Source organism: Rhipicephalus microplus, chromosome 9, assembly GCF_043290135.1.
Source record: "Rhipicephalus microplus isolate Deutch F79 chromosome 9, USDA_Rmic, whole genome shotgun sequence".
NCBI classification, from domain to species: domain Eukaryota; kingdom Metazoa; phylum Arthropoda; class Arachnida; order Ixodida; family Ixodidae; genus Rhipicephalus; species Rhipicephalus microplus.
Window position 1 is genome coordinate 1492314 of NC_134708.1, and position 26643 is coordinate 1518956.

At 48.1% G+C, this 26643-nt stretch overlaps 1 protein-coding gene and 1 long non-coding RNA gene across 3 annotated transcripts; one reads left to right on the forward strand and one right to left on the reverse strand.

Annotated features, from left to right (window-relative positions):
* Positions 1-3800: 3800 nt before the first annotated feature.
* LOC119163314 (serine/threonine-protein kinase pim-3) lies at positions 3801-6175 on the reverse strand. The gene is made up of 5 exons (XM_075872951.1): positions 5935-6175; positions 5741-5853; positions 5530-5577; positions 4781-5144; positions 3801-4680 (listed from the first exon to the last, which is right to left on the reverse strand). Exons 1-5 carry the CDS (start codon positions 5987-5989, stop codon positions 4298-4300), a joined length of 963 nt encoding a protein of 320 aa, XP_075729066.1. The 5' UTR covers positions 5990-6175; the 3' UTR covers positions 3801-4297.
* Positions 6176-6881: 706 nt separating this feature from the next.
* On the forward strand, positions 6882-26408 carry LOC142771473 (uncharacterized). Of its 2 annotated transcripts, none has more exons than XR_012885939.1 (2): positions 6882-7450; positions 26132-26408. It is a non-coding gene; the product is annotated as an uncharacterized LOC142771473 (long non-coding RNA). The 2 variants fall into 2 exon arrangements; XR_012885938.1 differs by lacking the exon at positions 26132-26408 and adding an exon at positions 19602-20062.
* The last annotated feature ends 235 nt before the right edge of the window (positions 26409-26643 follow it).

Below are 26643 nucleotides of genomic sequence, written 5' to 3' on the forward strand. Positions count from 1 at the left end.
GGGCAGCTAGATAAAATTTGAGAAGCAATTGAGAGAAATTGGGGAGGAGCGTAGGGCTAGGGAAATTTTAAAAACTTGTATATGAGGAATGTCAATACAAAATGGAAGAAGTGAACCAAAAAGTTGACGGAGAAACACTTAGAAAACAGCAGGGAGGCAAATTAAAAAAAGAAACTATCGGTTATAATGAAGTTGAAGGAAATGGAGACCGATATGTGGAGAATTGGCATTATTAAGAAGTTGGCGCTAGCGATCTATGAAACTTTTAAGCAAGAAACTGCTAAGGAAAGAATCTGTGACAATAATCGGGCAAAATACGGAAGGGTAGACCCGGTATGCAGTGTGTGTAGAGAGGAGGAAACTGCCGAACACTTGATAATGTTCTGTAAAGGGCTTCACCCTATAGTTCAGGATGATCGCGCAGTTTTTCAAAGCACTGGGGCTTAGGGACAAGGAGGGCAAAATAGACCTTAAGCAGGTATAAATAACTAGAATGAGGTTATCTGATTGGTGGCTACAATCAAGGCACGAGTGAAAATTAAATCCTTCACCGCAAAGTACCAGTCTTTAACTTCACTGTTTAAAGGGAAAAAAAGATAAATTTAGTTTTTGGTTGACTTAGCATTACGGCTAGGTGGCGTTGGCCGCCGCCCGATCTAAAAGGTACATACATATCAATCCATCCACCCGGTACAATCGACATTTTCTGTGGTTTCACGTATAGATTAGAGTGCCTCAATGCCCGCTCCTCCGCTTGAGCGGGGGCGCGCGCATCGGGGCACCCTATCATTTTGTGACGTTGCAGAAGTAAAGAACATTTGCGGGGCGTGCACAACACCCCGAATGGCGCCCGGCGAGGACTATAGTTCCGCCACCACTCTCGCTCTGTGTTCGGGCTGTTTTGAGGTGGTTTAGTCTGCTTACGCCAGAAAAGCTTTTCTTTTTTTCTTGGGGGCACATGCTCAAAGCCCCCACCTCATTTCATTCTTCACCGCCCGCGGGTCCACCCTATTCGAAAACAGCGTGTTTCTTAAGTTATTTCTATATGAGAGAAAGGAGGTAAAAGCGAGCTCTGTAACTGTTTGCATCTGAGTGCGACACCTCAACAGTGGCTCACGAGGGATGAGGCTAAGTCTTAAAGGATCGGGATAGATATGAGGACACCAACATACAGAAGAGAAGATAGCGAAAGATGGGGAGACGGTCGAAGAAGTCCGAGGACCACTCAGCGAGAGAGAGCGTCACAGCGTCAGGAGATGGCGGAAGGCGAGCCGGTCGGCCAGAGCTGCGCTGTCGTCGGAGATCGCGGGAGCACAAGCGTTCGGCACGGAATTCAGCGAGCGACTGGGCGTGTTTCGGGCCTTCAGCGTCACCGAAGCTTGAGCGCACGCTTAGTTTGAAGCGCCGCTTCGCTGTAGGGCGCTAGTTTCTAATGGAATTTCGGCGGACGTTCCGAACTGGCGCAAAATCCTTCGGAATTAACGCCGCTAGCATTAATTGTACGATTCGTCAGAGCATTTACGATATAATTGCGGCATTACCAGAGGCGAAGCTACAAATTACTGTAAAAAATGGCAGCATATCCACGATGTGAATGATGGAGAGTGGGGCGAAGCATTCGTCCATTCATTGGTTCTTGCTTCCGTCCGTCCATGCGTCCGTCCGCCCGCCCGTCCCTGCGTTCGTCCATGCATTTGTCTGTGTGTCCGTTCGTCCATCTATTAAACACTCCAAGTACCACCATCTCGCATCTTTTCATCATATATTCCCCATATAGAAGCACGCCGTCCAGCGGACATTCCAAAGATTAAACGAGAGGTGGCACACTTTCTTACGGCTTGCACTTCGGGTATACTTCCCACCATTAACCACCTCGAGTTCATGGTATATACTAGTTCACTGTATTCATGGCACTGCGGCCCAACGCTCGCTAAACCGAGGTTACGCCCAGCGAGTAAAACGTAGCAACACTTTCTTGTCAAATAGTGCTCAATGTACATGCCAATGGCTGCTAGTGGGGATCGCAGCGTGCGCGTTAACTAATAGCCGAATGCTCCTGTCTTTCATTCCACATTAGTATGTACATTGAGCACTATTTTTCGTTGTTCAACAACGCACAGAAGAAATCTCTCACCGGCACCACCTTGGAGGTCAAAATGTTATACTTGTTACATACTACAACGGCTACGAGGGACGCACGGGTGCCGTTATGAGAAGCTTCGCCCCTAAAAACTCCCAAGCAAGACTCTCGCTGTCAGGGGTTCTTTAACGAGGCTTGACACACGTTCGGCTTGAATTTACCACAGTGTTTATATCACATACCGCACACTGTGACTCGCATGGTCACGGATGGGAGTAGTGAGTCGTTAAATGTGTTAATCACATTGGTTCTCAAACCACAGGCAGTCACAGACGTCGCAGCGTTCGGCCCGGCGCCACCGCGGTCGTCACGTTGACACTGTTGAGCACACAACCATGACCGATTGAGCGCGGCTTGGAAGTCTGCCGGATCCGCGGTTGCTGCCGGCCTGTTTTTGTGCCAGAGTATCGGCCCGGCGAATGCGAGCTCTCTCCACTGTCGGCGCTCTTCTAAAGTCGTCCTCTCTTCGGGAGTTGGTAGAATCCGTGGCTGGCCCACGCTCTCGGCAGAAACGCGTGCTTGGGTGCGACGCTGAGAACGACGCGACTGATAGCACAGCCAATGGAGACCGCTCGTTACACCGATGCCGAATGATTTTTTATTTCTCCTAACCACATTTCGCTGTAAAAACGAGCGCCACGGCTTTCGAAATGACCATCGTAGCTTTTCAAGGTAAAGACCAGCTGTACAAACCGATCTGTTACGACTGTAGTGTGCTTTGTTGAGCTTTTATTTGTCCCCTATTTTCGATAACGCGCCGCAACTGTTCGACTACAGGATGGAATCCCTGCCGCAGCGAAATATTGAGGCCCAGGGGCACGCTAAACCCGAGGTGGTTGAAATTGCCTTCCTCAAAAGAAGTTACCTATTAACGTGTTGCAATTTTGGGACGTAAGGCCCTAACAATTCTGATCATATTACTCTCTTTTTCATGGCTCACACCATATTCAACATAAGTTGAAGGCCATGTCCTGAGCCTACATTTACCTCGCAGAACTGAGAATGTGCGACATACATTCTGAATCTAGGACGAGGCAGTACGGATTCAAAGTGCGATTGAACAGTTAGCTGAAACAAAAAATAACCTGATAATGACTGAACAGAGCCACGATTCTGCAGCACAACTCATGGCGCCGCTTTGAATCGTGCGTTCTGACGTTGACTGATAAGATGTTTTGGTGCACGGCATAACAAACTTCAAGCACATGCTAAACTGGTTGTCAAGTGCTGTCACCCTGTTGCCAAAAAAATAGGTAATTAGCTTGCTTAAATTAGAATCGTGGCACTACGCACCGCCCAAAAAAGGCACCTAGTTCAGCCCCTGGTGCACTTTTTCAGAGTGCATTAATTTATTTCCCACAGGACGCAACGAGATCATGTTGCAAAACAAGTGATCAGTCAAACCAGCAAAGAAGAGATCCTGCAGCAGCTGTTTTTACGGCACTTTTGGTCAATTGCAACATTCACGTACTCGTCATTGAAATCCTCTTCGGTGCTGAGGAAAAATTTAACACATTTCCACATGAAATGGCACCATACAGTGAAGCATTTTGCAACATTTCCGGAATGGGCATCCAAATGCAGGTAAAATAAAGGAAATTTATGCATGAAAAGCAATATGCCTGACCAGCCAGGCATCATTGTCAGAAAAAACACAGTGTTCATGTCCTGCACATTTATTTTCAGCATATTTTCTATAAAAATACCCGGTTCGCGACTATTTTGTACAAACTATGTACACAATGCTTTTTCTTCCAAAAGGACTATGCCACTTAAATATGAGAGGAGGAACAGCAGTGCACCACATGAGGGAAATAACTTACCGCGCGCGCCGAGAAAAAAAAAAAAAGATGCCACGTATGTACACGACAGTTTGTGAAATGGTAGTTTACAATGCTTGTTGTGACGATGGATGAGGAGGTCAATGCGGGTGGTACGTTCTCAAAAATAAATACAGGATGGGGAATGGAACAACAAAAAGGAAGAGGGCCCATCATATATCACAGCTACGCAATAACTTGTCCATTGGCTTCTTCGTCGCCCCTGAAAAGATGGGCGCCTCCCGGGACGACGACACCCCAGTCCTTCCTCACAGGCAGTCAATGGCAGAGATTCGTCGCGATGATGAATTGGTGCTCGCTACACGGGGCGTGATCATCAAATGCAAATGCTGTCCTGACTTCCGGTGGAGTTGTGGTCCACCAGCGAGGACTGCTCGGCGCGCGCACAGCGCACGGGAATGTTCTCGGAGACGGTGGAGTTGAGGTCGTCGGACAGCATCCACTCGTGCTCGAGGATCTCCTCCAGACTGGGCCGATCGGCAGGTGCCAGCGCCAGGCAGCGCCGGATGAGGTCCTCGCACATGGGCGACAGCTTCCGCCGGAAGTGGAGCTCGGCGCGCAGGATCTGCTCGTCCTGCTCGAAGGGAATGTCGCCGCACACCATGTCGTAGAGCAGGATGCCCAGAGACCACACGGTGGCGGCGCGGCCGTTGTACCGGCTACGCTGGATCCACTCCGGAGGGCTGTACACTCGCGTGCCTGCGCAGAGAACGCAATTGCATGCGGCGAACGGCCACGTGACCAAAACAGAGCGGCTTCCGGCAACAAAGATGGACGCCGCCCATCGATCGACACTCACCGTCAAAGTCGGTGTAGAAGCCTTCTCGCAGAAAGGCTCCCGACCCGAAGTCGATGAGGTTGACCGAGAGGGTCTTGAGATTGACCAGAATGTTCTCATCCTTGATGTCGCGGTGAATGACGCCGGCCTTGTGGCAGGCTATGACGCACTGCACGATCTGCTTGAAGAACAGCCGCGACAGAGTTTCCTCGAGGACGCCCTTTTCGGTGATGTAGTCGAAAAGGTCCTTGACCAACTCGTGCCGCTCCATGATGAGAATAAACGAGTCGGGCCGCTCGTACCAGTCCAGCAGCCGGATCACACCCGGTACGTGGTCCACGCGCCGGAGCAGCACCACTTCCAACGGAACCCTCTGGCCGTTGATCTGTTCGGGAGACAGACAGATCAAGCATTTCATTTCGAAAGGGCGCGATCATTTCCGAGCGCAGAGACGCGAGCATCGATCGAGCCAAGAAGAAAATATTGCCGCCGCCGAGCGGCCAAACAATCGAGCGCGGCGGGCGCCGCTCAGTCGCGCACGAACAATGCCACGAAACGCGCGCCGCCGCCATTTCACCGAGCGACGAACTGTCGGGCACGAAGGGGAGAAGCCTCAAACATGGCGCCCATCTAGGTTGCGGAGGAGAAGGCGCCTCCTCCTCGCCCGGTCGAAAGAATAACCGATCTAGGTTGGCTGCATTCCTGACCGAGGCAAACGGACGCCCCGAGGGCGCATTCTTTTCACACTCGGCAGAAGCAAAACCACTCACCGTGCCCCACTCGGTCACCTTGTCCCGAGACACATGCTTGATGGCTACCTGGAAAGTTAAGAGAAACAACACTCCGTCATTCCGGGAACAGCGGTTTCGCTTCAACACATACGCGCATAAACCAAGAGCTAGCAATAACGTGAAGGACGATAATTCGGTGAAATAAGAAACTTGGCGCTAAATCAAAAGCCACAGATGGAGGCCCGCTTACCGCCAAGTTGTCGCGGTTCCGGGTGCCAGCGTACACCGTGCCAAAGCCTCCCTTGCCCAGCAGCGCGCCGATGCGATAGTTCTTTTCGAACGAGTTGTTCTTCTCGGCTTGCACTGCAAAGAGCGGACTGTGAGTATCCACGACCAGGGTTTGGAAAACACCGCAGCCGAGCACTGTGATGTTGTGGTCATTACCTGGGCGATCCCACAGCATTGAGCTTAGAGCGGTAGGTAAGCGCCGTCCGACCATCGCTGTGTAATCCAGGGCGGAGCACACAAACACACACGCAGTTGTTGATCAAACCACGACGGGTAATCCAATAGGGCAGCTGCAGCGACAACCACGCACGATTTGGCGGCTTTTTTTTTTTTTTTTTTTTTTCTAGCCACCACGCGGATCACGAGCCAGCATCACGGGCGTCCACTGCCGTCTATGAATCGCGGACGCCCGCGCTCATGTGATAAATATCGAGGGAGAGGAGGCGTCCCACGTCGTTCATATTACTCCGCCAACTGACGCCGGCGTGGAATTCCCCCACTTATATTCAACTAACTCCGCAGTAAACAGTACGCTTAGACTTTGTCGCTTTACAAGGTTTCCAAAGACAAATTCGGTGCTTTTTAAAAATTTTTACGGCGTGAATAATGTAAAATATTAGGACACGACACAAGCACTATTTCGGCCCGACCCGGCGGAAGGTGAAAGGCGCAGTGGTCTCCAGACAAGCACACCAAAAAAAAAAAACCCCCGACGTCACGGCGCCTACTGACGTCATAATTGACTCGGTCCAATGGCCGCGCTTTCGGCGTCCGCCCAATGGAAGGGCGGGAAAGGGCGCAGAAAAGACGTGACGTAAGAGGAAAAGGGCGCGGAATGTACGCTATGCTTGTGTGTATGTGCGGCGGCCGCGCTTGCGGAGGAGCCTGTCGTTTTTTGTTTTCATTCTGGCTGTCTGGCGCCTTTTTTTTTCTCTCCCTCAATTGGAGAGCGTTTAGTACCGGTACGCACACATCGTACGCGCGCGGGGGCGGCGGCGGTGTCGCTGGCTGCCGCCGCTAGCAGAGGGCGCGACCAGCGGCGACGTGGCCAACGGCCTGAGAAGGTCACCGCGCGCTCTCGGAAATACCGGCGCACTGTTGTTTTTCCCTTGTTTGTTTTGACTCTTCGGAGAACGGGGCTGGGGGGCATTTCCATATCGGCTGATGTCACTCACTCCGGCACTGTTTTTTTGGGTGTTGTCCGACATCGGGGGTGGCATCGTTTGACCATAGAGTAACATAACAATTACAAGAGTGGTCACTCGGGCCAAAAAGCGGTGGAGCTTCGCAGCTTCACCCCAGCCGTAAGATGGCAACACATCACTCACTGCGTGAAGGAAACACGCGTACCAGACTGCAGTACCTCTTCTACGTGTTTTCGCGTATGTGATAGTGGCCTGGTCTTTATCGTCTGCGATTGTACGGTGCGATGTCGTCGTACTGGGATCGGGCATACATCGGATGCGAGAGAAGTGCACATGGCGTTGGCGCGACGGCAACGTTGTCACGCTCCGTGTTCATGAGTTTTCAGGGCAATGAAGAAGTACGGGCAGCAGCAGGAAGATGCCATAAAAGATATGCGATAACGTGCCCGGCGTGCGTCGAGGTCTTCGCTTGTTTCGTCTGCCTCCCAGCTTGCTGCTAGCTACAAACGCCATCAATACTTCGTTAAGTGCGTATCGCATTTGTCACTGAAGCCTTAACCTAACGATAGTTATAGCGCGAGAACAAAACGACGACACAGAGACAAGAAGGACACGAAAGACGCGTCCTTCTCTCTGTGTCGTCATTTTGTTCTCGCGCTATAACTATCGTCTTGCCATACCAACTAGCCCTAGCTGCCACACTTAACCTAACGTTTTTGGCATTGCGCTGTTCGGCGCAGGGATCCTTTTTGTGCCCTTCACCTTGTGTACTGTTTTCGTGGATTGCTTCACCCAAAAGAAAAAAAGTTTGAAATGTTTTGCAGCACGTTTACGAGAAAATTTTTTCTTACGTTGGTAGGTTTTCTTTGTGCTGCTACGTGTATTCGAATTCACTGAATGAGTGAGAATTGGTAAAAAGTGCTGCTACGCTCAGTATCGTTGTCTATGCCGTCCGCAAATTGGTTGAAGCTGCCCCGCCGCGGTGGTCTAGTGGCTAAGGTACTCGGCTGCTGACCCGCAGGTCGCGGGTTCGAATCCCGGCTGCGGCGGCTGCATTTTCGATGGAGGCGGAAATGTTGTAGGCCCGTGTGCTCAGATTTGGGAGCACGTTAAAGAACCCCAGGTGGTCAAAATTACCGGAGCCCTCCACTACGGCGTCTCTCATAATCATAAGGTGGTTTTGGGATGTTAAACCCCACAAATCTATGTAATCAGTTGAAGCTCTAACGAGCGCAATAAGAGAGCAGTGGTGAATCTAGAAAAATGTTTGCTAGCTAACGCTAGGACGTAATTTTCGAGTAAGCACTCCGTTTCGAGTAATAATTCTCATGTTTTGATTAAAATGTGTGCATAGACGCACATAAGCATCGTGTGCTGGCCGCTTTTATCGGTGCAGCTTAGACGAAGCTCATCGGTGCATGTAAACGAGGCGTTAACAAAAAATTAATGTATGGCCTCAGAGACGAGTACGCACGTAAAAGTGGTCTCGGAGACTGTATAATATTCCTAGTCACTACAAAATGGCCTTCCAGACAGTCTTTTCTGTGGTTTGCCATCTCTGAGGCTGAAAAGTGTCCCTACACGCGCGCTGCGAACCTAAATCAGTCGCAGGGGCCTTTGAAAGTGTCCTCTCTTAACCTCTTTAGACCGCTGCCAGACCCGACGTTGCTACCCACGCGCCGAACTTTATCTTCTTATGCTTCGTCGACTATGGACAACTGTTTTCCTTCTCGCAAGCGCTTTCTTTTTCCTCTGCATTGGTGTTGTTCGTGTACCGGAGCAACCTAAAGATGCGGGATGTGCTCCAATGACTAATGTACGTGGGTTACCGAGGTGCATCTGTTGTAATTCAAGTCTCACTTTTTGGTTCGGCTGAAGCCAACGCTTCTATCAAAAGAGAGTAGCGCCCAAGAAGCCAAATATTTTCAAGTACGACGAAGTCGTGAAAGCCGAGTTCTTTGATCCCAAACGCCATGAGATTACAAAAAGTTTCCGCTCTTTCAACCGCTGCCAGCTGGATTGTTGCGAAATACATTGCTGAGAATCGTCGAATTGCGGACAACTGTGATTTTGGTACCATGCTCGACCGTATGCTACGGAATATAATAGTGTGTGGCATCAGATTGAGTGCAGTGCAAAAACAGATGCTCATAAAGAAAGATCTGACTGGACAGTAATGACGTTAGCTGGAGAAGCGTCAGTGGTGCTAAAAAAGCGAAGCGCAGTCGTTCACGCGCCGAACGTGGCCGTTCGGGCAACAGTAATGGATGTCGTGGAAATGAGCACGTTGTTATCACTGCGGTGGACGTGGTCACCAAGTTCGAAAAGTCCAGGATGGGGAAATCGCAAGGTATCGAGCTCGACAAGCACTCTCGGGAATACACGGAAGAGTTACGGTTGTTAACGAAGAGGAAACAGATAAAGCCACATAGACGTCATTTTTCCACATCTGGACGCCAGGATCGGCACCGGAGGTAACTGTCAAGACCCCAATACGACGGAACTTGTTGTGTGTGGACGAATCAATGTTTATGGATACTATAATTCGCCGGTTTGCTTCGTGTTTTGTCAGTTTTTCGAGCAGCACAAGAACGATTGGCCTCCGCTGATCGCTAACAAAGCTGTCATGCTATTTGGGAAAATCGCCAGTTGCGAGAAAGATGTCAATTTTCAAGAAGGGGAATACGCGTCGCCCGCGCGCTCCAGCGGCTGCACGTTTAATCAGGAGCGATAGCAGAGTCTTCAACCGTTTATTGTCGGCGTTCGCTTATTCTTCTCCCCCGATGGGAGGGAAACAGAGTCGTCATTGTGGTTGTTGTCCGAGTTAATGGTAGATGCGCTGTTTGGGGCATCGGTTTCACCAGCTAAACTGGCCAGAATTCGTCACTCCGCCTTGATTCGCAGCGGTTGCCTTACCAAAATTTCGAAACGACTCTGGGCTATTCGTAGGAACTACTTCAATTCGCCCATTGGACTTGATCAGCTATTTCCGCTGGTTGAAAAGATAATTGTCTCAAATTCTGTAAAAACTGCCGTAAATAATGTTTGTAATTTTTCAGCAAACTGGGGGAAATCAGTTCGCTGAAAAATTATGAATTACCAACTAGCCTTTTTCATCCTGTTGTTAATAATGTTTTTACACGCCTGAAGATGCCGTCTGTCAAAGGGAAGGGAACACCGCAGGTGCCTCTTTTGTGTCATTTTTAAGTAATATTGGACACATTTCTGGAAACACACACACACACACACATATATATATATATATATATATATATATATATATATATATATATATATATATATATATATATATATATATAATACAAGTGAGTTTAATAGCGATGCCAGATAGTAGGCAGACAGCCGGTACGGACACAAACACTCGAGCAGTCCAGTGACTACAGCTCGTGCCCATGCTCGCGCTTCGCACTCAGAGATGGTCCCACTGGTCACTGGGCACGTCACACTGTAGTTGGGCATTCGCAAGTCCCACTGGCCTTGCAAATTTCCCACTGCAATACCTCGGCGATGAAGACGAGCACTCCTGGCGACTCAAGGTGACGAGAGAACAGGAAGGTCGTTGCTGGGCTTGAGGCGAGTGACGCGGGCCATCTCACGACCAAGGCGGCGCTTGTCCGTAAACGGCTTGAACGGTTCAATCACATAGGTGACAGAAAAGGGGCGCTGTATGACGCGGTAAGAGCCAGTATACTTTGGTGCAAACTTGGGAGCCAGTCCAGGAGAGTGGAAAGGCAGTCGGAGTCACGCGAGAGAACCGACAAGGAAAGTCTCCTGAACAAGATCATGGTCGTGGCGATCTTTTTGAAGGGCTGGATTATCGGCTGTGAAGGACCGTGCAAGCTGACGACACTCTTCGGCATGTTCGGTCATTTCAGAAACTGGGCTGAACTCGGAGGCATCAGGATTGTATGGCAGAATTGTGTCGAGTGGGCTGCATTGGTCACGACCGTATAAAAGAAGAAAATAGAGAAAAACCTGTTGTTGATTGAATCGCCGTATTGTAAGCTTACGTCACGAAAGGAAGAACGACGTCCCGATCGGAGTGGTCGGAATCAATATACTTAGCGAGCATGTCTCCGAGGGTTCTGTTGAAACGTTCCGTTGGGCCGTTTGTCTGAGGGTGATAGGCTGTTGATGTGCGGTGTACCGTACGGCATGAATGTAGGAGCTGCTGCAGAACTTCAGACAGAAATACGCGACCTCTGCCACTCAGGAACTCCCGTGGTGCACCATGACAAAGAACGAACCAATGCAAAATGAAGGTTGCAACGGCACGAGCACCAGCCGAAGGTAGCGCTGACGTTTCGTCGTACCTTGTCAGATGGTCTGTAGCCACAATCACCCATCGATTACCACCAACAGAGCACGGTAGCGGGCCGTGTAGGTCAATCCCAACACGGGCAAATGGGCGTGCCGGACATGGAATAGGCTGCAGTTGACCGAGTGAATGAGGAAATGTATTGCGCTGCTGACACAAAGAACATGAGCGAATGTGTTTGCGTACAAACTTGTACATACCCCGCCAGTAGTAACGTTGGCGGATCCGCTCATACGTCTTTAGCGCACCGGCGTGTGCGTGTTGCGGTTTCAGCATAAAAATATTCGCAGATATCAGACCGCATATGGCTGGGTATGACTAGCAGCCGTTTACGACACGCCACTTGATAGTTGCGACGGTATAGCAGGCTATTCCGTATGGCGAAATGCGTTGCTTGGTTGCGAAGAGCACGCGGGTAACCAGAAGTTGATGTATTAGAGGGCATATTCAAGAGCGAGAAAATCCAAGGGTCCTTCCGCTGTTCAGATGACATGTCTGTGAGGCTGACGGCAGAGAGGGGAAGGTCAAGGGCTGATATTTTCGATTCATCCAATTTCACGGGTGATCGTGAAAGCGCATCTGCGTCCGAGTGCTTTCGCCCTGATCGGTAGACGACGCGTATGTCGAATTCCTGGAAGCGTAGTGCCCAACGTCCGAGGCTACCAGAAGGATCTTTCGGTGAAGCCAGCCAACAGAGTGCGTGATGGTCTGTTACCGCATCAAAGTTTGGCCGTATACAAATAGGGGCGAAACCTGTTTAACACCCACACAATCGCGAGGCACTCTTTTTCTGTAAGAGAATAGTTGTAGTAAGTTTAATAGCGACGCCAGGTAGTAGGCAGACAGCCGGTACGGACACAAATGCTCGAGCAGTCCAGCGTCTACAGCTCGTGCACACGCTTGCGCTTCGCACTAGGAGATGGTCCAACTGGTCATTGCCTTGCGAAAGTGGGTGAAAAGGTAACTTGCCGTGGGCAGGAACCAGACCTGCGGCCTTCGAATAACGCTTTTCCATTTTTCTTTCTTCACATTTACCTTACAATTATGTCTAATAACCTCCCCTAAACTTTCCTTGGCATTATTGTCTGGTATACTTCAGTAATATTGTGTCGAAACAGAGAAAAACGAGCCCTTAAGTATGCACTTCTTCCCCGCATATATATATATATATATATATATATATATATATATATATATATATATATATATATGAGATCTAACAGACAATAATGCCAAGGAAAGTATAGGGGAAGATATTACACCACGTAAAACACGAAAAAACGAGCCTTTAGGTATACACTTCTTTCCTTATATATATATATATATATATATATATATATATATATATATATATATATATATATATATATATATATATATATATATATATATATCGAGCGCGTTATTCGAAGGTCGTAGGTTCGATTCCTGCTCACAGCTGGTAATTTTTTCATGCACTTTTCTTTCTTCTTTCTTCTTATTTACATTACATTGGTTCTAATAACTTCCCCTGTACATTCCTTGTCATTACTGCCTGTTAGATCTCATATATATATATATATATATATATATATATATATATATATATATATATATATATATATATATATATATATATATATATATATATATATATAGCTAACTTTACCCCCACCAGCATGGATTCAGATCAGGCTTCACTATCACACAACTCATACAGACGATTCACGATTTCGCTAAGGCATTGATACTAGGGAGCAGATTGATGTAATGGCCATAGATTTTGCCCAAGCCTTCGATAAGGCGCCACACAATAAGCTAATTTACAAGCTGGAAACAGTCGGACTTAATGCCACTGTTATAAAGTGGATTAAGGCATACCTAACTGATCGCAAGCAGCAGGCAAAATTGGATGGGCATGTCTCTGACTCACTCTCGGTGCTTTTGGAAGTCCCGCAGGGATCTGTTCTGGCACCACTCTTGTTTTTGGTGTATATTTATGACATCTCTGCTCTTATGGAGCCAGCTGTGTACCTTAAACTATTAGCAGATGACTGTTTATTTTATTCCACTGTACGAAACAAAGAGGATCATGTTGAAAGTAACATATCTTTACAGGCCTTGAGCAAATGGTGTGAAAAATGGAATATGAAAATTAATTATTCTAAATCGACATGCATGCATATGACAACAAAAAAGAGCCGTCTTTTATTTTCATACACCATCGGAGACAAGTGTTTGATAAATACTAATCGATTTAAATGTGTAGGATTAACGATCACGGAAAATTTATCTGGGAACATACACATTAACAATGTTTGTTCAAAGGCATACGGGAGGCTATGTTTTCTACGAAAAAAACTGCAAGGTGCAACAGCCGATGTGAAACTTGCTGCTTATAAAACATTTATAAGGCCTGTTCTTAAGTACGCGTTGGTGGTATGGAGCCCTCATCAATATTATTTAAAGAAACAAATAGAAAAAAATTCAAAGGTACGCGGTGCGATTTATATGCTCCTGGTATCGAAGGACGGAATCAGTTACAGAAATGCTCCATTCTTCTGGCCTCCATTTGTTAGAAACGCGCAGACAGAAAAATCGTCTGAAACTATTATTTCAAATTCTAAATGGCCAAATAAATATTAGCAAGGAAGTATACTTACTGCCACCAGGTAAGAAGAGCTCAAGAAGCAACCACAACAGGGCCATTCAAACGTACAGAACTCGTACGGATATATTCAAATACTCCTTTTTTTCTAATACAATTGAAATGTGGAATGAATTGCCGGTGAGTGTTGTTGACGAGAACGATTTGTTGAAATTTGAACAGACCTTGGATGATTATCTGTACAATTGTAGCGTTTGATCTTGATCCATCCTGTATTTGTGTATTTGCTAATAATGTTCTTTTTGCTATGGTGCCCTCTCTGTAAGGACTCTCGCATGAGAGTTGATAGTATTGCTAAATAAATAAATAAAAATAAAAATAAACAAATATATTGAAGGGTTGTCTCACGTCAGGGCCAGTTCTTCGCCATTTTGATCCCACAGCCCCAACTATATTACACACTGACGGAAGTGGGCGTGGAATCGGCGCTGTCCTGCTGCAGCGTGACCAGGCTCCGCAAGAGTGACCCCTGTATTCTAGAACGTCCCTTCACTCAACGCTCCACCTTCACTTGAGAAAGCAGATGAGAGCGTTGTCTCTAGTCATGACAAGTCACTGCACATCAGCTACAATCTGCTGCGTTTTTTGAGTAGCGCAGCGCCATTTTCAGCCTAGTGGCGGCTCAGTGCTCAACTCTGTCAAGTGAAGAGGGAAAGTCGAGTCGAGGAGCTTACGTGAGCTGTATACTCTCTCTCTCTCTCCAGAGGAATGCAATTATAGCATTACTGAAAAAGAATAATGGTCCGTGCGAAATTTCGCCCTCATTTGTACGGCCGCCCTTTCACGATCGTGCCGGACCATCGTGCGCTCTGTTGGTTGTCCTCCTTGAAGAACTTGCCAGGACGCCTCCGCCGTTGGGTGCTCCAACTACAGGAGCATGACTACTGTTTCACATACCCGTCGGGCCGAAAACACCAAGATGTCGACGCCTTATGGCGCTGTTTGCGGTCGCAAAATAACTGTGACGTGTCCGCCTGCTGTGCGGTACCTCCCAGCCAAGAGACCACGAAGATGACCAATCTTAGTCCTACCAAGTTCACTGCACCAGATGACTTCCTTCAGTCCGCAGGTCTCACCTCTGTTAAGATCTACAGGCCTCCCTTCGCTGCGGGGCGCCGGAACCGAATAAAGCAGACATCCCCGTGCACTTTGCAGCAAGAAGAAAAGCGCGAAGGCGCGCTCTGCAGTTTTGCGCCTGGGGTCGAACACGGCTCCGAAGCACACCATTGTCACTGGTGCGGAGCTAAAGTGTGACCCTTCGAGCCGTCCGTGTCCCAATCACGGCCACAACGCCGAGCGCCCAAATATGTGGAAGTGGTGCCTCGGACTGTGGCTGTGTGTCTCCGGCTGACAGGATACTTGCGCACGGATCAGCGTCAGCTGCGCAGACCCATGCTCCGGGGCGAGGGACAAACCGAGCCCCCATTCGACACCACGGGTGGTCTTCGAGCTCCCGGAAGACGCACTCGTCGTATCTAGCATGCTAGAGGGATGTTTTCCGCGAAGAGACGATTTTGCGAGAGTATTACAAGTGTGTATGTGTGTGTGTGTGTGTGTGTGTATGTGCGTGTGTGTGTGTGTATGTATGTGTGTGTGTGTGTGTGTGTGTGTGTGTGTGTGTGTGTGTGTGTGTGTGTGTGTGTGTGTGTGTGTGTGTGTGTGTGTGTGTGTGTGTGTGTGTGTGTGTGTGTGTGTGTGTGTGTGTGTGTGTGTGTGTGTGTTGGGGATGGGGCCAGCAGAGTGACAGGCAGGACTCACCAGCTGATTGTAAGAAGACGTCGTCCATTGGTTTCCCTAGTCCTGGACTCTAGGGACTTTGTGAGGATAAAAGCTCAAGCAGATGTCTTATAGAGGATATCTGGAGCCAACTTTCAAACTGTACAAATGTAATGAAATCTCTTGTATTCCTTTTCGGAACCGGTTCTCTCCAACAGTTGCTCTTCTGAAAGACGAGGTCTTCAACCACCAGGGCAGTTAGCGGAGCCTCAACACCTCGCTCGAACGTGCAGACACATACTGCCGTAAAATCATCGATCGGCTCACTGGCTTGTCCCGTGCTCTCAACAGCCGCTTACGGCGACAACTCACGCGTTGCAAACTTCACGATGAAGTGCTACCTCGGCAAGTTTATCATCCTCTCGGTAGCCGATGGGTCCCGGTCGTACCTCGCCCACTTTGACTCCTAGTTTTAGAAGTCTTTCATGACCACCCGACAGCTGGCCACTCTGGTTTTTATAAAATCTACGATCGCATCAAGATTCGTTATTTCTGGCCTGGCCTCTCCACTAGTGTTTCCAAGTACGTCGCCTCCTGTTCATCATGTCAGCACCGAAAACGTTCGATATTTATTTCCGCTGGCCCTCTACAACCTCTTCCGTGCCCGTCTGTTACCTTCGAGTTTCTCAGCATAGACTTACCCCTTCCGCTTACACCCGCCGGTCACCACTGGATTGTTACTGCTGTGAACCATATTACTCGCTACGCTGAGACGGCAGCTATTCTTTCTGGCGTACACAGTGCTTGAATGAACATCGGCCGTCAATCGTAGCGTCGCTCGGGTTAGTTCGGTTTCGTCAAGTCCCTTCTGCAGGTCACGATCTTTCAATCAGTAAAACTTGATTTAATGTTCACATTGACCTGCATCGGTTACAACTTGAACTCCGCAGAACCACAGGTTTCTATTTTATTTTGAAGAATGTTCATGAATATTCTCAAGACCGGAAGTTCTGGACCGGACATATCCTTGTGCGAGAAAAAGCATATGTGTCAGTCTTGTACCATGGAGAGCATTCCACAGCGAAATGAATTTATTTACGAGGAGTCGCTGTGCAGTGCTTTTGCTGTCCTGTGCATCAAAACGCATACGGGAGTTGATTGGACATGCGCGAGCGTAGAAAACACAAACTCATTGTCCTTGTCCCAGAGTACTGAGGCCACGAAAGCGAAAAATGTTATCATCCATTCTCCAAGAACTGCACTGGTCGTCCTGTGACCTTTAGCACAGAGGCAACTGATTTCCTCCATAAGAAAACAGACGTTTCTTCTCTGCGACACGACGCAGCCGACAATAACAACACATGACGTCTGCTATATACGTCGTCGACAATGCTGACGCCAGATGCTGACGTGGATTGCCACGCATCTTCGCGGGAAGAGTGCCGCGTGCACTTTTGTTGAAATGCTTTCTTTCTTCTATCGAACGCATTGAGTCCAGAATTCGACCGCGAACACTGCACATTGGCGAACAAAAAAGAAACACCGTCAGTGCTTGACGCCCAGAAATTTTCATCTGAAGTGAGGAGGCAGATGTGGCCAAGTTACGTCCCTCTGTCGCCAGTCTCCCACAGCTGAAAACAGCCGGGCTCTCCTCATGTGGAGTGTGCAAAACGTCATCAACGATTAGGTCGCTTCGAAGCGCGTTATGGTCATTTCAATGCTTCTTGTTCGAATAAACTCTCAGTTGTGTGCTGTGCAATCGTTCTTAGCGCACCGCCGTGCAAACCGCCAAGCATTCTTACCTAAAAGCGGACCTCGTGCCACGCGACGACGACGGGCAACGCATGTATGCCGTATGGTGTTCTGCAATGAACTCTCAAGTTGCGCGCGCATGCAAAGATTTTTTTTTTTTTTGAATCCGAAGGTTGCAATATGAATGGTTGCTTGCTGTCGTACATGTATTTACCTACCGTAAGACAGTCAAAATGTATTGCAATGTAACCTAATGGCTTTGAGTTGGGAGTCATATATAGCCACGGAGCCATCGGCTCTTTCTGATCCGCCGCAGTCCAGCGTTGCCAATCGCGGGGGCGGCCGCGGCGGTCGTATTTTTCGATGGTGGAGAAATACAAGACGCCCTGCTAGGCGATGCCGGTCAGTGCAGAAGGCCAGCTGGTCGATATTTACGGAGCCCTCCACTACGGCGTCACTCATAGCGTGGTTTGATATTATTATTATTATTATTATATTATTATTATTATTATTATTATTATTATTATTATTATTATTATTATTATTATTATTATTATTATTATTATTATTATTATTATTATTATTGTTTGGGAATGTTTTCTTCCGAATGCACACAATGCTGGGAATTTCATGCTCCCCGCCGCGGTGGTCTAGTGGCTAACGTACTCGACTGCTGACCCGCAGGCCACGGGATCGGGTTCCGGCTGTGACCCCTGCATTTTCGATGGAGGCGAAAATGCTGTATGTCCGTGTGCTCAGATTTTGGTGCACATTAAAGAACCCCAGGTGGTCGAAATTTCCGGAGCCCTCTACTACGGTGTCTTTCGTAATCGTATGGTGCTGTTGGGACGTTAAACACCACATATTAATCAGTCAATCAAATTTGATGTTGCACTGCCCATGGCACACACAAGCATGGTCAGTTGTGCCGTTGTTCAGCAGTGGCCCGTATTAATTGTTCCCGCACGAAGAAATTTGTGAAAATGAAAATAACCCAGAGTGATCAGTGATGAATTCAGGTATGAGTGGGAAAGATATGTCTTTGAACCAACTGTAGAAATATATAGGATGGACAAATACCATGGCCGGTGCCCTAAGTAAACGCCTATAATACAGGGTTTTACATTCAAGTAAACAATTCATAAATGAACAAGTGAATGTGAGCACTTCAAGAGATGAGAAAGAAAGAATTTGCTCAACTGCTGAGCATCAGCAGGAAAGTCAGTGCCGAGGCTATTGTGAACAGCAAAACGAAAAGAAATTTTTGGCGAATCCCGTGCCTCGTGGGAATCAATTTCATGCGAGTCAGCCTATACGCCGTATACGTTCGTTTTGAGGAAATCGTCGCCGCGATGTGCACACTGTGGCATACCTAGCAGGCGTAATACACTGTCAACCGTTACACGTGTAATATGGATTACAATGTTGACATTGGTCCGTATTTATTAGCGCAGTTTAAAAGCCTTAATGGTTATTGGCGAAGCCCATTCCACATACAAAGTTGCATAACAGTGAACGCGCTTTATCGACTTCATTTTCTAAAACTTTCATTTTCAAATCATCTGGGATTATAAACGCTCGAATAATTGAAACAAGCCATTGCAGGATTCATGACATGCATTATTACAACGCACAGATTCTACAGTTCTTTTTCCTGAGCTCCTCTGGGTTTGCCTTTAAAACACTCTAAAAGTGACACGTTCGGGTGAGTTGACTCATACAAAAGTGAACGCTTCTCATCTGAGATACGAGTTTTCAAGCGATAGCTAGTGATGAGCCGAGGACGAATGCAATGCACGCGGTTTCCATGAAATGTGAAATTATAGTTGCGGTCGGGCGGAAATGTTGTAGGCCCGTGTGCTCAGATTTTAGTGCACGTTAAAGAACCCCAGGTGGTCGAAATTTCCGGAGCCCCTCACTATGGTGTCCCTCATAGTCATATGGTGGTTTTGAGACGTTAGACCCTATGTATCAATCAATCTTCCATTCATGATTGGAGAGCAGAGTTTTTGCAGCGTTACGATTTATTACCTACAATATATAGCGCGTTTGACGATGATCTCAAAATTTTTAGAAGAAAAATTGTTACGCTGGTCCTGCTTTTTTTTCAAACTACTTATATAGATTTTTTTGTTTTTATCTTTCAGTGAACAGTAAACAAAAGTGTCGGACTTGTGTTTGCGTGGCGCCAGGCCACCGTTGATAGCTTGCTTTTCTCTCGCAGGCACAGCCTTGCAGCTCGAACCCGTCCGGTAAGTCACGGCCGCGCTCTGGAATGCGGCTTGTGCGCGCATTCTTATCACGCGCAGCACTCGCTGGCCTCGTCACTGCAGAACATGCGCAGATCCTGGTGTCGGTTCTACAGTCTGCTGCATCGTTTAACGTAACTTGAAATTCGGCGAGTTGACGGGAGTATTGAGCGCCAAAAAACGTACATTCACAGTACGGGTGGAGCATTGCGCTAGTTCAGCCGAAACTGTGTGGATGAGATTTGGAGCTAGCGTATCAGAAGAGGAAGCGATGTGTGACACATTGGTGAAGATTCGGAAGGCGGAAGCTGATTACGTAGATAAGTTTTTGTAAGTGAAAACGTGTTTTGCTGAGCAGTTGACCCATGCGCATTCGTGCCTTTCTGGTTATATTTGCGGGCAATGCTTCGAATAAAGTTCGATGAAAGAGCACCCACCCTGTCTTCTCGTCTTGTCAATACTCAGCATTCGATTTTCAATTTGATTTTCAAAATTTGTTCTATTGTTTTCTTGTACAAGACACAAGAAACAAAAGGATGTTGGGGCTAAAGGATATAGCCTGATCGTCAACTATCGGCGTACGCACGCTTCCAGTGCTTTGGATGAAGACCTAACAAAACCGCACATCTGTATCTACCAATGGAATATTGCGTAGCAGCAGCGCAAGATTGCTCCCACCGTGCGAATTGTGTAACGAGTAAGTGCTGCCACTCGCATGAATTGCGCACGACAATTCTGGCATCTCTGAATAAAGGCGACCGTAAATGCGATGGGTGAGAGGAAAACTACGTCGAGATCCGCTGGTGATGTGCTACGCTGCTGAAGACATCTTTTGCGGCGGCTGCATTTCTTATGGAGGCGGAATTGTTGTAGGCCCGTGTGCTCAGATTTGCGTGCACGTAAAAGAACCCCAGGTGGTCGAAATTTCCGGAGCCCTCCACTACGGCGTCTCTCGTAATCATATGGTGGTTTTGGGACGTTAAACCCCAAAAATCAATCAATGAAGAAATCTTTTTCCAGTTTTCGATGAAAATAAAGTAATGATCCCGAAATGCTTGGTTCCACTGATTTCAGTTGCGCACACGACGCCGCAGCTGCACAGATTCCTGGGTTGGCTACTTCACACAAATCGAGGCTTTGACATCGAGGTCGCTGGTTATCTTCGCCGGTCAGTGCAAGCCTCGTAGTGGTGTCGACCCACTTGAAACAGGTCTGACGAGAAGTGTGATTCCCGACGACAAGCTTCCGGGAGTAGAGTTATTGCCTGATAAGATGACGAATATACCAGTTCTCAGTTTGAGCATGTGCCGACGTTATCTACAGAACTGTCGAGAAGATCGATGACAAAGTTGGTGTTGAATCTTGACATCTATTGGTGTGGCCGCTGTAAAATGACGCAAATATAGTGCTCAGTACTTGTTTTTACACCTCTATATGAAGTCGCATTTCTCTTGGGCTGAAGTTCCGAGGGCTTATAGCATCCTGGTGTTTGTACTAATCTTGCCCCACGTCGAGTTCTGCGCTATAACGGAAGTGTAGAATTCTTGCGTCATCATTCTCCATCGGCCATTATGGTGGGCAACATATATATTTCTCCGCTCACAACAGCGCTTCATCGCTTCTCATCCCTCGCAGAAGAACTCTATCCACAATCGTGCTTCTCTTTTTTTTAACCTGCCATTACAATCTTGAGTCGAGCATTTCTCAAAACTAAAGGCGATGCTTCCCACCGTTTTGTAAATCTTTTTTCATTGAAATTCAGTTGCATGCATCTTGATCTAATGCAGGCCTCATGCGCGAAATCATTTCACAAATATCTATTGCCATTTTCCCGCTATGGGATGTATCGACTTGCTAAAAAGTGCCAAATTTTGAAAACTGTCATACGTTGTCATTGATGTGGCCGAACATTTCATGTCACGGATGAAATTTCGTGTCGTGTGTTCCTGCATTGGTGAGCCATGATTTTGGAAGAAAATAAATCATCACTTGCACCGCGCTCGCGTATTTCTGTGTGTGCGTATCCATTTCGTGCATTTTTATTGCGAGGCCGTCATACACATGGTGACATAGAAAACGGCACCACATTGCCGTCACCTGTCGTGTCGAAGCTGAATCAAATCCACTCTGCGCGCACACAATGACTGGACCAGCTGTGGCCACTCATCTGTTTTCCATGGGGTGTTCGTGGCATTTTTTTTTCTTTCATCGACGGCTGACATGCACGAGCGCTTCACTCAGGGCTCTCGAATGTATTCGACGCACGAATCGGCGGGCGTTCAAGCGACGTCTGCATCCTGTTCCCTCAGGCCGTCGGTATTACGCATGCGCGACCGAGTCCTTGCCAAGGACGTCTCGCACCTCAAGGACCGAGAAGTCTGCGACCAGCTTGTCGGATTATCCCTTATAAGGTGGGACACCGAAAAGCCGCAGGTCGGGGGATCCAATCCCTGCCGCGCCGGCTGAATGCAGTCGAAAATGATCCGTGCATGCTTACATTGCACGTTGAAGAACCACAGGGGGTCGAAGCCTCATGATCATCATGATCATATTGTATCTTTTGGACGTGAAATCCCAAGAGTTGTATTATTAGTATTATAACGAACTATTACTATATTGAAAAACGTGGCCGCAGTTTCAGCTAACACTGTGAAATATTTGACGTCACGTTGGTATTCATGTGCAGAGATTTTTACAAGGACGACACTTGAACTAATGTCTCATCGCACGTGCGTATATCTCAACTCAGTCTTGATGAAAAACCGTTGCAAACTATCTTGCAGCTTCAAGTACGCTTGCAAGGCATTAGTTGATTTAATGAAGACCTTTTCGTAATGGGTTGGAAGCATTTAACGACCCACTCGTTACACAATAGGCATTCTGCGACGCCTGGTTGGCATTTGTTGACGCTTCCTGACATAATGCAAGGTGCGTGGGAACGTGGCACGCCACAGGTTTCATGCGGCGGCGGTTACCGGCGGACAGCGATCTCGTAACAGCTTTTGCTGTGAAAGCGCAGCATAAGCGGGAGGCCATTAATAGAGAGACGCCTGATTGGCGGCAAGCTGACGACGCTATTTGATGCGAGCCCGACTCTCTTCTCAGCTGAGCAAGCTTTCTTTTTATTTTCTGGCACGAGAGCACGCCTCATCGCGTTGAGGTGGGCCACCGCAAGCATCTCGAAGGGTTCGCTAACCAAAAATGACTAATCGGCACTGAGCCTCTGCAGCTCGCTCGTACTTGTAAAAGATATACATACTACACAGTTCTTATTGCATACAAATTCAATCTATATCAGCTATATTACACCAAAATATGCAATCATTAATTTTGGAAAGGGCATGATTAAAGCTTTTTATTTTAAACTGTGAGCGATGACATACATGCTTCTTTCAAGCGCTTCTATCTCAAGGCTCTACGTGTGCGGCGAGCTTGATTGCTCTATTTATTTATTATCTACCTTAGTAGACCAGTGTGGTTTGTCCAGTTTTAGTACTTGCTGTAAGAGTTCGTGGAGTTACGGCATCGCTGTATAGTATTGAGCTGAAGCTGATCGGCCGCTGGTCAGTGCGAGGCTAGCGCTTGTGTTGCTGTGGGCTCAGATTAAGGTGCACGTTAAAGAACCCCAGGTGGTCGAAATTTCCAGAGCCATCCAATCCTTAATAATCACATTGTGGCTCATTAAGACCCAACGATTATTACTGATGAGGCCACTCCGTTCGCAGTGGACGGGTACTGCACCGTTGCAACGTGAATCAAACCCTAATAAAAAAATTGTAACCGGCACATCGCAGTCTTTATAACATACAACCGCATTTGTGCACGCGTAGCCACTGTGGTCTTACGGAGATTCCGCCTGTAAAAAGATAAATTCCTGGCAGCGTTCTATGAAACCGCGGGTGCAACACACGTGCTCGTCGAGGGATGCCGGCTCGGCGATAGAAATTTAACAAAATCAACGCCATCATAGGAAGAGCTTACAAGACGGCGCCGGGCCTGTTCCGAGTCCATGAGCACGACCCGCCTCTTACAACTCGGGATACACAACACGCTCGAGGAAATAGCCGAAGCGCAACGAATCGCTCAACTGAAGCGGCGCTGTCCACGACCAAAGCCGGTAGGAAGATACTGGAGGATCTGGGATGCCTGAGCGAAGAAGAGATGAAACTCCCCGCCCTGAAAAGGTCCGACGCCAGATTAGAACCGACACCATTCCGAAGAACACGTATCCCGAGTACAACAAGGGAAGAAGGGCGGCACGGGCTATCATTGCCAACGACGCGCACGGGATTGAGGTACGTGGACGCGGCTCAATACCAACAGAACGCATTCGCAGCGATTGTCATCGAGACGTCGACCAGCGCAACGAGGACGGCAGTGAGTGGAAAAAAATGCATAGCGGAACAGGTCGCCCTGGCCATCACCGACACAGCCTGCCACACGGTGTTGAGTGACAAGCGGTGCGAAACTTCGCCAAAGGCCAAATCTGTAGAGAGGCCGAGCGTATATTGCGTGCGGCCAAACTTTAAGACTTAAGTGGTCCCCGGCGGGCGACGCGTCGGAACGCAGTGACAACCACAACGAAGCTGCGCAGGCAGCGGCGCTAACCAACCGCGCCCCGGCGACAGACCTTCCAACGTGGTTCGAAGCCAAGGACCACATGACGGGATACAACGACATCAAGAAAGCCTGCCGCATGGCTCGCAGGACTTTCCCGCGGCTGAGTCGAGCGAAGGCGGTACTATACTGAGACAGCTCCAGACCGGATCACAACCGAGCCCGGCACTGATGCAGCCCATGTACCCCGAGGCATACCCGACCGACAGGTGCAAGGTCTGCGGGATGGAGATTACACGCACCCCTATCGCAAAAACCAGTGGCCCTGGCCCAGCTCCGTACCTGATTACTGGACCAGTGTTCAGTCTGGCGCTGACACTGGGACAGTGTCACGCTGCACGAGGCACGCCGGCGCTGCGCACTGGGACACCCATTATCGGCCAAAATCTAGCTTTTAAGTTGTGTTTAGAATTTGTGGTCATGGGCACGTCGTAATTATGGCTGAAACACGCACGCAGTGAAAAAAAAAGAACTGACTGAGCCGGAGTCGAACCTACTACCTTAACACATCACGTATTTTCAGACAAGCTGCCCACTACTCCACCCCTGAAACACGAGAATGCATGAGTTTACTTTTCTTCATTTTTACGTAATTCAGGTATCTAATATTTTGAATTTGTCGTTTACATACGCAGTGTTTCATCTCTTCGTGCTCGCGCCAAACTTGCAATTGCTAGCTCATTCTTTGCGGGTTGCCTTGGATCACATTTATCTGGCACGTTTTGCCGCAAAGCTTGTTAGCGTAGCTGCAGATGTGTTACGGCAATCGTAGTGACTCGCTATGCGGTTATTCATACCTATGTATAAAACAGCGTTCATCTGAACTGCTCACTGAGCACTGTAGATTTTACCCCTCGATAGTTTGGAAGTATTTTCTGTCCTCTTCGTTTACGTTCCGACAGTTGCAGCAGTTCACTCTCGCTGAAACGATCACTAGGCTTGGGGCCGTACTTCTTGTGCCAAGGTTGCTGTGAAGATTGTAGATATTCAGTTAGAAAGAGTCTAATAATCGTTACAATGTAGTTTTGATCATAACTGACTCATGAATGGTCACATTTTTACCTCCGATTACACAAATCGGAAGATAAAAACACCAAGATTGGGCATTGCAGTGGATAAATGCTGCTGGGGACGTGCGGCTTTCTACTGTACGAGCCGCAACGACTCCCTGCTAGATTAGGTTGGTCTTGATTATCAGACTGATACTACTGTCATTTTGTGTTGCGAATTCTCTGTTCTATTGATGCCGTTTATGAAATACATTGACGAAACTCAATCAAACTTCATGGAAAGCGCACCCGCGCCAAGGGGGGGCATCCATGGGTGGGCTGGAATCTTTCTTTCCGAAATTCTTGCATGCCCCCTTTTTGCCCCCACCTCCAGGAGCAAGCATGGGTAAAACACGACGCATAAGTTCTGGGCTCCCTGCCCCCCTGCACGAACAAAGTTGTCCTTTGTCACCCCCAGCAAAATCCTGGCAGTGTCTCTGACCCGTGCGATCAACATATGAATGTTTTAGCGTACTCGCATTCATTGCCTAAGGAAACTAAACCTACATATGTGTAGCACATAGATGGTAATACCATCATATTCGGTAAATTTTACGCTCCACATGTCGCGATTCAATATGAAGTCTTGCAGAAAGTGCGCCGATCCCGCCTAGTTTCTGCCAATGTGCCGCTAACGTTATCAGTGTGCGGTAGAGACTGTACAGCGTAACCAGTGCCTCCCAGCGCGCTTTAAGACACTGGAATACGCTGTACAGTGTGGCCCAGTGCCTTGCAGCGCCTGTAGTACACTGGGACACACTGTACAGCGTTTCCAGCGTCACCCAGCGCGCTGAAACGCACTGGGGGATACTGGAAACGCCGTTTTTTTTTTTCGATAGGGACATCTTGTGGGATTGCACCAAACACTCAGAGGAAGCAAGATCAAGAACAATCCCGTCGCGGCTTGAGGCGGCCGCGAAGAGCTGCGACCAGGAAGAACAGTTCTGGTCCATCCAGCAGGTCCTCGGGGCGCTTGAAAGGCGAGGACCCAGCGAGCCGGCAACGGCGAGCGGAGACCCGCGCCGAGTAACCGCCACACCGAGACGACGTAGGCCGCCGTCGGGACGCGCCCCAGTGCAGGCACAAATAAAGTTTATCCAACCCACTTGCAAGAAACGCCGCTGCAGGTCTACGGCACCTATAGTTATCTCTCGTCTCTGTCGAGCAGTTTGTTTCCATCGCTGTGCATGCCACCGTCTGCGGCACATGCCAAAGTCGCGGAAAGAAAAACAAACATTGGAAAAGAAAATAACAATACGGCCCCAGTGATGGCGCTGATGTTCGAAAAAAAAAAAAAAAGAAGGGAAGCTACAGCGCTCGTGTTGTCCTCTTTGCTTTCCGTGCCTCCACT

Bases quoted from the DNA above. Each gene is read 5' to 3' on its own strand.
- LOC119163314 (XM_075872951.1), bottom strand. From the start codon at position 5,989: ATGGTCGGACGGCGCTTACCTACCGCTCTAAGCTCAATGCTGTGGGAT. The intron at 5,578-5,740 runs GTAAGCGGGCCT...TTAACTTTCCAG, and splicing joins GGAACCGCGACAACTTGGCG to GTAGCCATCAAGCATGTGTC. The intron at 5,145-5,529 runs GTGAGTGGTTTT...TCTCCCGAACAG, and splicing joins AGGTGACCGAGTGGGGCACG to ATCAACGGCCAGAGGGTTCC.